Genomic DNA, 13,081 nt, shown 5'->3' with positions numbered 1-13,081 from the left:
GAAAACATCTCCTAAATCATGTATCTGATAAATAATTTGTATCTAGAATGTATGAAGAATTCTTTGAACTCAATAATATGACCAACAACCCAATAAAAACTGGGCAAGAGATTTCAATAGCCACTTTATCCAAGAAAGTATATGAATGGCAAATAAGGCTTAGAAAGATGATTCATTTGTCAGATACCTTTATATACCAACTGGAATGGCTAAAATTAAAATGCCTGACAATACCAAATACTACAGAGTTATTTAAGTCTTACAGTTTGGTAAATTTTTATTACATTACTTTTTAAATTTTAGTTTTAGGTGGACACAATATCTTTATTTTATTTTTATGTGGTGCTGAGAATCGAACCCAGTGCTTCATGCATGCTAGGCAAGCATGCTACCACTTGAGCCACATTCCCAGCCCCTTATTACATTATTAAATCACTTACTAGACTAGGGATGTCATTCAGTAATACAGGGCTTGTCTGGCATGTGTGAGGCCCTGGCTTGGATCCAGAGCATCACAAAGAAAATACAAACTTACTGTATATGAATTATTTGTCCACTCCTAGATATTTACCCAAGAGAATGAAAACTTTTTGTCCATGCAAATACTTGCACCAGAATGTGAGTAGCAGCTTTATTCATAATAGCCCAAATTGGAAATGATCTCCAATGTCTGTCGATTGTAAATGAATAATTAAATTGTTAAAAGGAACAAATTATTGATTCTCATATCAACGTGGATGAATCTCAAAAACAGGTTAAGTCAAAGACCAGACACTGCATGATTGCATTCGTAAGGAATTCTGCAAATGGCAAAATTTAAAGTGATAGAAGTAGATCACAGGTTGCCTGGGGCCAAAGGGTTGTAGGGGGAATTCACTGCAGGGAATAGAGGGATTTTGGGGGCATCTGAAATGTTTTCAGTCATGATTGTGGTAATGATCACTTCAGGAAGGCTGATTACTTTTTTTTTTTTAAACAGTTGAAGGGCCTATTTTTTGATCACCTAATCTTTGCTAAGCTTTTTGGCCCTTAGGCCCACCTTATCATTTTACTGTAACTCTCTCCTAACTGTAGCTTTAACATTTCCTATTTAGTGCCTTGCTATCCTGTTGCTGTTCTAGACTTTTTCCTATTAATAAGTATTATTGAAAAAAATTGTTTAGGGTCACAGTCTCTCTGAGTTGATTTTTGTGTTTTCCAAACTAAGATATTAAAACAAATCCTTATGAATATATTAGAGGCGGGACCTAGAGAAGCCTTCATTCTAACACATTGGCAGAATAGTTATTATTAATATGGCCTAAGTTTCGAGAGTCTAGACAAGCTTCCTTTTCTGAAAACAAACTCCCCCCCCCCATTTAGTGCTATAAATAAATTTTTTCAGATTAAGGCCTGGATTTCTAGTGTGCTGAATTAATCTCTGGGAATGATATGAGAAATCTATTTAAATATTTTTAAATAGTTCCACAATTTACATTATTGAAGAGTCAGACTTAGAAACTGCTGGATTGAGGTATTGCTGATCCTATCATTTAAAAATAAGTAGGTAAAATTTCCCTTCCACACCTTTATTTACACTTAATTGAGGTGCTATTGCAAATCTAATCAAAGATCTTTGCCAGGGATCTGTATGTCTTTACTACAGGTACTTTTCAGCTCTCTAAAGGAAAAATGGGGTATTAGAGAGCTAGTTTTTTTAAGATCCCACTATGTGCCAGATACTTTATGGACTTACATTTAATCCTCATAAGTGATTTTAAAAAGAGATTCAGAGATTTTAAGCAGCTTGCTTAAGGACACAGCTAGTAAGTAGTAGGAGTTAAATATGTTTGACTTTAAAACAAGGGTGTTTCCCTTTAAGCTCTGTTACTTCTAGACAAACACAACAAATAAGGACTATATTTAGTCATTTCTGCTGACTCATTTGCTCCTACATTTCTCTGCCTCTCCATCCATGGACAGGAGCAGAAAGATAAAAATCTATTAGCACATAAGATGTATTCATTTTAACAAAATCCTGAACCTTTTTTCCTAGTCATAAGTTTTTCAAGTAGTTTGAGTCACTTTTTTGCCTCATACAAGTGGGGTTACTCACCAATTTCTGCTAATTGATTTATACCATGATCTAATTTGCAACCGTTCTTAATTTTGATTTCACATTTGCATGCAAGTGACTAAATCTACACAGCATCTACACCTATGCTATTCTATGAGGTAACTGTGAGCTAATTTTTCTATGTAAACTTGAATTAAATAAAATTCAAAATACATTTCTTTAGTGACATTAGCCACATTTTATATCCTGCAGTGAGCCAGCCACATGTGACTGATAGCTACTCTATTGAACAGAGCAGATATAGAACATTTCTTTATTATAGAAAATTCTTTGGGGCAGAACTGATCTAGAAGTGGGCCTACCTCTGTTAACTTTTTATAACAATGAAGTCAGCATTTTGTATTTTCTTTCTTTCTTTCTTTTTTGAATATGCAATTATTCATTTCTTTTTCTCACTTGAAAGTTAGAGGTAGGCAGTCTAGAATTGATAAAGAGGTTTAATGGTATCATCAAAACTCTATCTTTCATGTTTGTTGCTTTATAGTCACAAGATGGCTACACAGTTCCTGAGATCACATACTCATCTAAGATAGGAAGAAAGATGAAGAGTTGGTCCCAATTGTTTCTGTTTTTTAAACTAAGAATGTAAAAGTTTTCTTGAAGTCACTCATAGGTGTAGGAAAGACTGTGAAAGCATGTTTTTAGATTTTCTAGCCTTTATAAAGGAAGATAACAAAGGAGAAGGGGCTTGGGAATGGATGTTGGGTCAAATAATGTCACAACACTGGAGTCAACTGGATAAAGATTTATGATAAAGATTCACTAACCTAAGTATTATGGTTTAGATGTCATGGCCTCCAAAAGCTCACATGTGAGACAATGCAAAAGGGTTTGGAGGAGAAATGACCAGATTATAGCTTTAACCTAATCAGTGAATTGATTCCTGATGGGATTAACTGGGTGATGACTGGAGGTGGGTATGGTATGGCTGGAGGAAGTGGTTCATTGGGGGCACGGCTGTGGGTATATATTTTCTTTGTTTTGTTTTGTTTTTAAATTCAACCTGAATTTATTTCTCTTTTATTTTACATTATGAGAATTTTAAACATGTACAGTGTAATAAACCCCATGTATGTCATTTTGCTTCAACAAGTGTCAATTTATGAACAATCTTGTTTCATCTGTACCCAATCCTGATTCTTTCTCCTCTCCCATATTATTTACCAGACTTTATCTTTAAATATCATAGCAAACCTCCCTCTAAAGACTCTTTAAAAAAAATCCTAACCATAATTCCATTGTCACACCAAAAACAACAGTTTCATATATATACATATATATGAGAGAGAAAGATAGAGAGTTGTAGATGAATACACAGTTATCTTTATTTATTTTTATGTGGTGCTAAGGATCAAACCCAGTGCCTCACACATGTGAAATAAGCACTTTACCACTGAGCTACAGCCCTAGCAGTAACAGCAGTTTCTTTCTTTCTTTTTTTTATAGTCTTTCTTTTTTTCCAGTAATATATTTTTTAAATTCTAATTTGTTATACATAATGGAAGAATGCAATTCATTCCATATTACACATATAGAGCACAATTTTTCAAGTCACTGTACACAACATATTTTCACACCATTCGTGCCTTCATACATGTACTTAGGGAAATGATGTCTAACTCATTCTACCATCATCCCTACCCCCTTACTCCCTCCTTTTCCCTACCTCCCCTTTGTCCTATCTAAAGTTCCTCTATTCCTCCCATGCTCCCCCCAGGCCCATTATAAATCAGCATCCACATATCAAAGAAAACATTTGGCCTTTGGTTTTTGGGGATTGGCTTACTTCACATAGCATTATATTCTTCAACTTCATCCATTTACCTGCAAATACCATGATTTTATTCTCTTTTAATTCTGAGCAATGTTCCACTGTGTGTATGTACACCAAAGTTTCCCTATCCATCTACTGAAGGGCATCTAGGTTGGTTCCATAATTTAGCTATTGTGAATTGTGCTCCTATAAACATTGATATGGCTGTGTCTCTGTAGTATACTGTTTTAAAATCCTTTGGATATAGACTGAGGAGTGCAATAGCTGGGTCAAATGGTAGTTCCATTCCAATTTTCCAAGGAATCTCCATACTGCTTTCCAGATTGGCTGCACCAGTTTGTAGTCCCACCAGCGATGTGCCTTTTTCCCTACATCCTGGCCAACGCTAATTGTTGTTTGTATTCTTAATAGCTGCCATTCTGACTGGAGTGAGATGAAATCTTAAGAGTAGTTTTAATTTGCATTTCTCTAATTGCTAGAGATGTTGAACATTTTTTCATGTTTGTTGATTAATTGCATATCATCTTCTGAGAAGTGTCTGTTAAATTCCTTGTCCCATTTATTGAGTGCTTTATATATCCTAGATTAGTGCTCTACCTGATGTGCTTGTGGTAAAGATTTGCTCCCATTCTGTAGGCTCTCTGTTCACCTCGCTGATTGTTTCTTTTGCTGAGAAGCAGCTTTTTAGTTTGAATCCATCTCATTTATTGATTCTTGGTTTTAATTCTTACACTACAGGAGTTTTATTAAGAAAGTTAGAGTCAATCCAACATGATGGAGATTTGGGCCTACTTTTTCTTTACTCTTTCTACTTTTCATTAGGCACAAGGTCTCTGGTATAATTCCTAGGTCCTTGATCCACTTTGAGTGTAGTGTTGTGCATGGTGAGAGATAGAGGTTTAATTTCATTTTGTCACATGTGGATTTCCAATTTTCCTAGCACCATTTGTTGAGGAGGCTATCTTTTCTCCAATGTATGTTTTTGGCGTCTTTGCTAATATAGGATAACTGAAGTTATGTGGGTTAGACTCTGTGTTCTCTATTCTGTACCATTGGTCTACAGGTCTATTTTGGTGCCAAACCATGCTGTTTTTGTTACTATTTCTCTGTAGTATATAGTCTTAGGTCTGGTATAGTGATGCTACCAGCTTCACTCTTCTTGCTAAGGATTGCTTTGGCTACTCTGGGTCTCTTATTCCAGATGTTCATGATTGCTTTTTCTATTTCTATAAGGAATGCCATTGGGATTTTGATTGGAATTGCATTAAATCTGTATAGTGCTTTTGGTAGTATGGTCATTTTGACAATATTAATTCGGCCTATCCAAGAACAAGGGAGATCTTTCCATCTTCTAAGGTCTTCTTTAATTTATTTCTTTAGCATTCTGTAGTTTTCATTGAGAGGTCTTTCACCTCTTTCATTAAGTTGATTCCCAAGTATTTTATTTTTCAGGCTATTATAAATGGGATGGTTTTCCTAGTTTCACTTTCAGTGGGGTTGTCACTGATGTACAGAAATGCCTTTGATTTATGGTGTTGATTTTATATCAGCTACTTTGCTGAATTCATTTATTAGTTCTAGAAGATTTCTGGTGGAATGTTTTGGGTCTTCTAGGTATAGAATCATATCATCTGCAAATAGTGATAATTTGAGTTCTTCTTTTCCTATCTGTATCCCTTTAATTTCTTTTTTCTGTCTAATTGCTCTGGATAGAGTTTCAAGAACTATGTTAAATAGAAGTGGTGAAAGAGGGCATTCCTGTCTTGTTCCAGTTTTTAGAGGGAATGCTTTCAATTTTTCTCCATTTAGAATCATGTTGGCTGGGGCTTAGCATAGATAGCCTTTACAATGTTGAGGTATGTTCATGTTATCCCTTGTTTTTCTAGCATTTTGAATATGAAGGGATGCTATATTTTATCAGATGCTTTTTCTGCATCTATTGAGATTATCATATGATCCTTGTCTTTGAGTCTATTGATATGATGAATTACATTTTTTGATTTCCCTATGTTGAACCAACCTTGCATTCCTGGGATGAACCCTACTTGATCATGATGCACTATCTTTTTGATATGTTTTTGTATCTGATTTGCCAGAAGTTTATTGAGAATTTTTGCATCTATGTTCATTAGAGATATTAGTCTGAAGTTTCCTTTCTTTGATGTGTCTTTGTCTGGTTTTGGAATCAGGTTGATATTGGCCTCATAGAATGTGTTTGGAAGCGTTCCCTCTTTTTCTATTTCATGAAATAGTTTGAGAAGTATTGATGTTAGTTCTTCTTTAAAGGTCTTGTAGAACATTTTTTATTTTCATATTATGTTTTTTGGCTCTCTGGAAGAAAAACTAATCAGGCCAAATCAATGGATCGGTTAGCAATTGCTATATCAAATTTAATCAAAAGTTTTCTTGACTAGAGTTTGAAAACTTTTATGGATTATTTCTAGTGCTTGGTAGAGGTGTCTTAAAGCAGATATGTGTAGATAAAACTTTGAAAAACTCCTTGTAGGCAGCTGAAATACTACTACAACATGGAGCAAACCCTAATCAGAAAGATCAAAAACAGAAGACTGCTTTGGATGAAGCAGATAATGATAAAATGAAAGAGTTGCTAAAATCTCATGGTGCTATTGAAGCCAATAATAGAGATGAAAGTAATGCTACAGTCACTGGTATGTATGTCAGTACTGCTTGCTATTTTATATAGGTGATATCTCTACTTAGAAAAATAACATTTTTACATTTGTAATATAAGTTATTCCATAGCTGGGGATAGATATTTCCTATGTTTATTAAACTTTTTAAAAGCCATTATTTTTAGAAATTAGCACTTTCAAGTTTGGTTTAATTTATAGATCATATGATTCTACTGGATTGGAGTTACATGTTAAAATAAAACCTATGTTGTTCATTAATCAAACATTCATCTTTCTACCTTTGGGTTGGAGATAGAGAAGTAACTGAAACCAAGCAGATAGTTTACTTATAGTGGAGCTAGAAAAGGGTAACATTATACTGAAGACTCTGCAACCGATATTTTGTTACTTCAAAATTTGTAATCATACATTGGTTGAATTCATGTCAATTTTCAAATGTTCTTGTAATACTAAGTTGTTAAGCAAGTATATCATACTCATATGTGTGTTTTACGTACATTACAGTGAAAAGTCTATATAAGGGAATGTATAGCTAGGCAAAAATTTTATGAACAATTTTTTAGCAATAATTTATATTTTATTAAGTGCTGAGGAGAGGAGATCGTTCTTCATTTCTTCCCATGTTTGAGCCTTGACTCATAGAAAAAGAAACTCCAAGAAAAAAAAAAACAAGGAAAAAAAAAGAGAAAACCTTCCTGTGCCCTCACTATGAGGGAGAATGGGGAGATGAGAACCCTGAGGCACACTTCTGCCTTGCCTGCCTCCTTCCTCACCAACTATTGATTTTCAAGGGAGGAAAAATTACTAATGTATGATTAGGTAGGTCCAAGGATGTTCACTGTGTAATATTTTACTAGCAAGATGGATTACATGTTGGTTAAGATGAAGACTGCTAAAAAGTTTTCTATGATCTGCCACTGTATAGTAAGTCTATAGTGTGAGCCCCTTTCTTATGTCCTTAGCCATTTCACTCTTCCTCTCCACAGCCATACGTAAGGTTCAAGTCCCATGATTTAGCTGAGCTCAGCATACCAGGGAAATCTTGTAACTGAAGTTATCTGGACTCTGTTATATACTAGTATACCTATTCCCGGGTCTGTTGTTTTTGTATGTACATTTCTTAGTTAGGTACCCCAATGGGATAAGGGGTACAGGGCAAATGGAAGTATGAAGAAAGGGAATCCATGGTGGGAGAAGGGTCCAAGAGAACTTTACAGAACAATGAATCATAGTTATAATAGTTAAAAGCACGGAATGTATAGCTAGGTTTAAGTACTAGCTGTGTGACATTGGGCAACTTCCTGAACTTCTCTGAAACCTCGCTTTCTTTTGTGAAATAAATATATTATACTACCTACATGAAAAAGTTCGTAGGAAGACTAAACTGATACATAGAAAGTATTTACCATTAATACCTTAATTAACATTAAGATATAATAACTGTAAATTATTATTTTTCCCATTCATATTACCATTAAAATTGATAAAATAAAGCTACATTTTTGCATATTCTTATCTATTTTTAAAATTTATTTTTTTAAAGCAGAAATTCCTGCTGTTCGGACAAAAAGACACAAACAGTGTTTTTGTGATGTTGACAAAAATGTTGATCTATCTTCCCTTTCACGCCAAGAAAAAACAAGAGAAAGTCTTCCTGTGGTGAGTAAAATTACAACTCTTTTTATCTTCAACCTAGAAAATGCCTTTCTTTGTACTATCCAGCTACTGACTATTGGCAGAACTCTTTCCATGATAAGGACACAAGGTTGTTGAAAATGCTTTTTTGTAATAAGAAAATAATTGAGCAGAATAAGCCAAGAAAGTATGCTGTATGGTTAACTCTGACTTATCTGTATTGAATACAGAACTTTGTATTAGTTGCTGTCCTTTATACCTAGCTTGTGTTTGGCTACTTCTTATCCACCTAACTCTGCCACTGTCATAGTATGTCTTCACTCACTCATTCTCAAAAGTATCTAGGATATATAATACGTTGGCAAGACTCTAGAACCCAGATATAGCAGATGAAAGTAACCTTTATAAAGATGGATATTCTCAGTTTGACAAAAACATAAAGTTTACTAAGACACAAACTTCCTAAAAAGGTAGTATCATAAGTGAAAGATTATCTTGAATGAAAGTTTTCTCCCATTGTGGTCCAATGTACTCAATCACAAAATGGAAAAGAAAGTTGGCACCAGAAATTTTCTTTATCTTAGCCTGTAGGTGGAGGCAGACTTAGCCCGAGTATAAGTTTAGACCTTTAGTTTTCTTGTGTACCCATAAGCTATTCACTCTGTAAGGAGGTAAACCTTAGGCTTTTTGTTTGTTTTGCATGTTTGCATTTTATAGTTTCACTTTGATGTATTCAATAAATGACAGCAGTGCTTAACTAAATAATTAGAATATTATGTTTATTGTGTGCATTTTTCATATCCCTTGTGAACACCAAAGTAAAAATTTTAGAGCAACATACTTCAGAAGACTTTGATGACCTACACATTTTAAAAATGTAGGAGAATTTATGAAAGTTAATCCATCAGTCATCATTTATGGAGCAATAACTATGTATCCAGCAATAGGGAAAGCATATACAAATGTGAAAACTATGCTTCTGCCTACATGACCTCATTATCTTGATAAGGACATATAATGTATATGACATTATCCATATTAATGCTAAATTATAAAGCTATGAAACTCTTAAGTAATTCTGATAAAAGAGAAATCAGTATGTATCAGATCAGAGGTTTCATGTATGAGATATATGTGATTTATATATATAACAATATAACAGATATATTTATATAATAATATTTATTAAGCTCTTATTTCATCTGACATTGTCCTTTAGCATTTTACCTGTGTTACTCATTTCAAACACAGAGAGGCTACGTTCATTGCTGGATTCATCCAGTTAGGAAGAAGTGGAGCCTATATTCACCCACAGACATTCTGGTTCTGGAGCCTACTCTAAGATTCTCATAAGAAAGACAGGGATCTGGGCAGTGTGAATTAAAGACATTCAGGGAAGGAAGATGAATATAGACAAAGGCATTAAGGGGTAGAATACCCCTGGGGATGTGGCTCAAGCGGTAGCGCGCTCGCCTGGCATGCGTGCGGCCCAGGTTCGATCCTCAGCACCACATACAAAGATGTTGTGTCCACCGAAAACTAAAAAAAATAAAAAAATAAAAAATAATTTTAAAAAAAAGAATACCCTTTATGAGTTTTTGAGAGTAATGTTTTATACTTTGAAGATTATGTATGAGATTTTAATACTATTCAGTGATAGTCATAAAGCCTTAAAGTGGACTTTCATATATATGTGATTTTTAAATAGTATGTGCTGTTTTTTTTTCCTGTCAGATGACTATAATTTTAACAAAATGAGAAGTTATGACTCCTTGTATGATTGCTACTCTCACATTCCCAGGAGATTTGACTATATAAATCAAGATCTGTTTACTATTTTTTTCAACTCTGTGATATTTATATAGTTAAGCTTACATAAAACATGAGCATAAAGAAAAATGAAACATTTTTAGCAGCTTGTTATAATTGTGCATTTTTGTCAGTGACAGGTGGGAGAGCATATCTACCCTCTTATAGTTTCTGATATTTTTATCTGATAGCATGAGACCATCAGTGCCATTCTACAAGATATAGAAGAAAAACAGGAAAATTTATTGGTGTTTGAAATAAGAAACCCTGAAGATGCAGGTAAATATGTCTATTACTCAAAAGTGTGATTATTTCAGATATCTAGGGTCATTGTTACCTCATCTTCTTAAGGGACATTTTAAAGTTTGCAAAGGCTGAAAAAATGGTCTTCTTCATATATATGGAATTATCATTAAAAGTCAGTGATACAAACCAGTAGTTTGTATAATTGTTAACAAAGATACTACTATATTTAAGTTAGTGGGAGTAATTTGAGAGACATTCAGAACCATGATCAGAGATAAAATACTACTTATGGTGATATGTTCTGATCAAGATATGACAAAAAATATAGGATAATGACTAGAGATGAGATTATAATATTCATTGGCTCCTCAGTTCACCCAGCTATGGCAACCCTTAAAAATAGATCAAATTTATAACATAGAAAATAGGTTTATAAGGTTGAAAGTAGATACTGATAGATTGAGATCTGTATTCATTCTAAAAGTCAGTTAAAAATAGTCAAAAGTAATTTAAAGTATCTCATTAGTCTTTCATATAGTAGGATATAACAGTTCATTTTTTGTCCTAATTCATGTTTGTATATAGCCTTTTGGGAAAAAATAGTTTTCTTTAAATTATATCCATTCTACTTTTTAAAAAATTAATTTATTTATTATAATTGTTATACATGACAGCAGAAGGCATTGCAATTCATAGTATACATACAGAGCACAATTTTTCATGTCTCTGGTTGTACACAAAGTAGAGTCACATCATTCCTGTCTTCATACATGTACTTAGAGTCATGATGTCCATCTCATTCCACCGTCTTTCTTACACCCATGCCCCCTCCCTTCCTCACCCTCTCCTTTTCCCTATCTAAAGTTTTTCCATTCCTCCCATACTCCCCACAACCCCCATTATGGATCAGCATTCACATATCAGAGAAACATTTGGCATTTTGTTTTTTGGAATTGGCTTACTTCACTTAGCATGATATTCTCCAACTCCATTCATTTACCTGCAAATGCCATGATTTTATTCTCTTTTAATGCTGAGTAGTATCCCATTGTGTTTATATACCACAGTTTCTTTATCCATTCATCTACTAAAAGGCATCTAGGTTGGTTCCACAATTTAGCTACTGTGAATTGTGCTGCTATAGACATTGATGTGGCTGTGTCCCTGTAGTATGCTGTTTTTAAGTCCTTTGGGTATTAGACCAAGGAAAGGGATAGCTGGGTCAAATGGTGATTCCATTCCAAGTTTTCCAAGGAGTCTCCTACTGCTTTCCAGATTGTCTGCACCAACATGCAGTCCCACCAGCAATGTATGAGTGTGCTTTTTTCCCCACATCCTCATCAATAATTGTTGTTTGTATTCTTTTTTTTTTTTTATTATTTTTAAAGAGAGAGTGAGAGAGAAGTGAGAGAGGAGAGAGAGTGAGAGAGAGAGAGAATTTTTAATATTTATTTTTTAGTTCTCGGCGGACACACATCTTTGTTGGTATGTGGTGCCGAGGATCGAACCCGGGCCGCACGCATGCCAGGCGAGCGCGCTACCGCTTGAGCCACATCCCCAGCCCTTGTTTGTATTCTTAATAGCTGCCATTCTGACTGGAGTGAGATGAAATCTTAAGAGTAGTTTTGATTTGCATTTCTTTTTTTTTTTTTTTAGAGAGAGAGAAAAAGAGAGAGAGTTTTAATATTTATTTATTTTTTTAGTTTTCAGCGGACACAACATCTTTGTTTTGTATGTGGTGCTGAGGATCAAACCCGGGCTGCACGCATGCCAGGCGAGCACGCTACCACTTGAGCCACATCCCCAGCCCCTGATTTGCATTTCTTTAATTGTTAGAGATGTTGTACACTTTTTCATATATTTGTGGATTGATTGTATCATTTTCTGAGAAGTGTCTGTTCAGTTCCTTGGCCCATTTATTGATTGGAATATGTGTTTTTTTGTGTGTGTGTTAAGATTTTTGAGTGCTTGAGATTAGTGCTCTATCTGATGTGCGAGTGGTAAAAATTTGCTCCCATTCTACAGGCTCTCTATTCACCTCATTGATTTCTTTTCTTTTGCTGAAAAGAAGCTTTTCAGTTTGAATCCATCTCATTTATTGATTCTTTGATTTTAATTCTCTAATTAAGGAAGTTGGGGCCTAATCCGACATGATGAAGATTTGGGCCTACTTTTTCTTCTAGTAGACACAGTGTCTCTGGTTTAAATCCTAGGTCCTAGATCCATTTTGAGTTGAGTTTTGCGCATAGTGAGAGAGAGGGGCTTAATTTCATTTTGTTGCATATTTTTCAGTTTTCCCAGAACCATTTGTTGAAGAGGCTACTTTTTCTCCAGTATATGTTTTGGTCACTTTTGTCTAATAGGAGATGACTGTATTTATGTGCATTTGTCTCTGTGTTCTTTATTCTGTACCATTAGTCTACATATTTGTTTTGGTATCAATACAGTGCCATTTTTATTACTATTGCTCTGTAGTATAGTTTAAGGTTTGGTATAGTGATGCCACCAGCTTCACTTTTCTTACTAAGGATTGCTTTGGCTATTTTGAGTCTCTTATTTTTCCAAATGAATTTCATGACTGCTTTTTCTATTTCTATGAGGAATGTCATTGGGATTTTGATTGGAATTGCATTAAATCTGTATAGTGCTTTGGATAGTATGGTCATTTTGACAATATTAATTCTGCCTATCCAAGAACAAGGGAGATTTTTCCATCTTCTAAGGTCTCCTTTAATTTCTTTCTTTAGTGTTCTGTAATTTTCATTGTAGAGGTCTTTCACCATTTTCATTAAGTTGATTCCCAAGGTTTTTTTTTTTTTTTGAGGCTATTATAAATGGGGTAGTTTT

The 13,081-nt window shown here is 34.4% G+C and overlaps 1 protein-coding gene across 1 annotated transcript in view; it reads left to right on the top strand.

Moving 5' to 3' along the window:
* ANKRD31 (ankyrin repeat domain 31) overlaps window positions 1–13,081 on the top strand; it is a gene marked incomplete at both ends in the record, with an annotated part of 205,417 nt that overhangs the window by 149,107 nt on the left and 43,229 nt on the right. Inside the window, 3 exons of the mRNA XM_081309099.1 lie at window positions 6,397–6,559; window positions 8,088–8,203; window positions 10,180–10,267. Of these exons, the coding sequence (XP_081165225.1) occupies window positions 6,397–6,559; window positions 8,088–8,203; window positions 10,180–10,267 (367 nt within the window). The remainder of the gene's footprint in view (window positions 1–6,396; window positions 6,560–8,087; window positions 8,204–10,179; window positions 10,268–13,081) is intronic.

The sequence above is a fragment of the Spermophilus citellus genome (genome assembly GCF_964194105.1).
Source record: "Spermophilus citellus genome assembly, chromosome: 1".
NCBI classification, from domain to species: domain Eukaryota; kingdom Metazoa; phylum Chordata; class Mammalia; order Rodentia; family Sciuridae; genus Spermophilus; species Spermophilus citellus.
The sequence above is the reverse complement of the archived record's forward strand: the minus strand, read 5'-3'. Positions and strand labels throughout refer to the sequence as shown.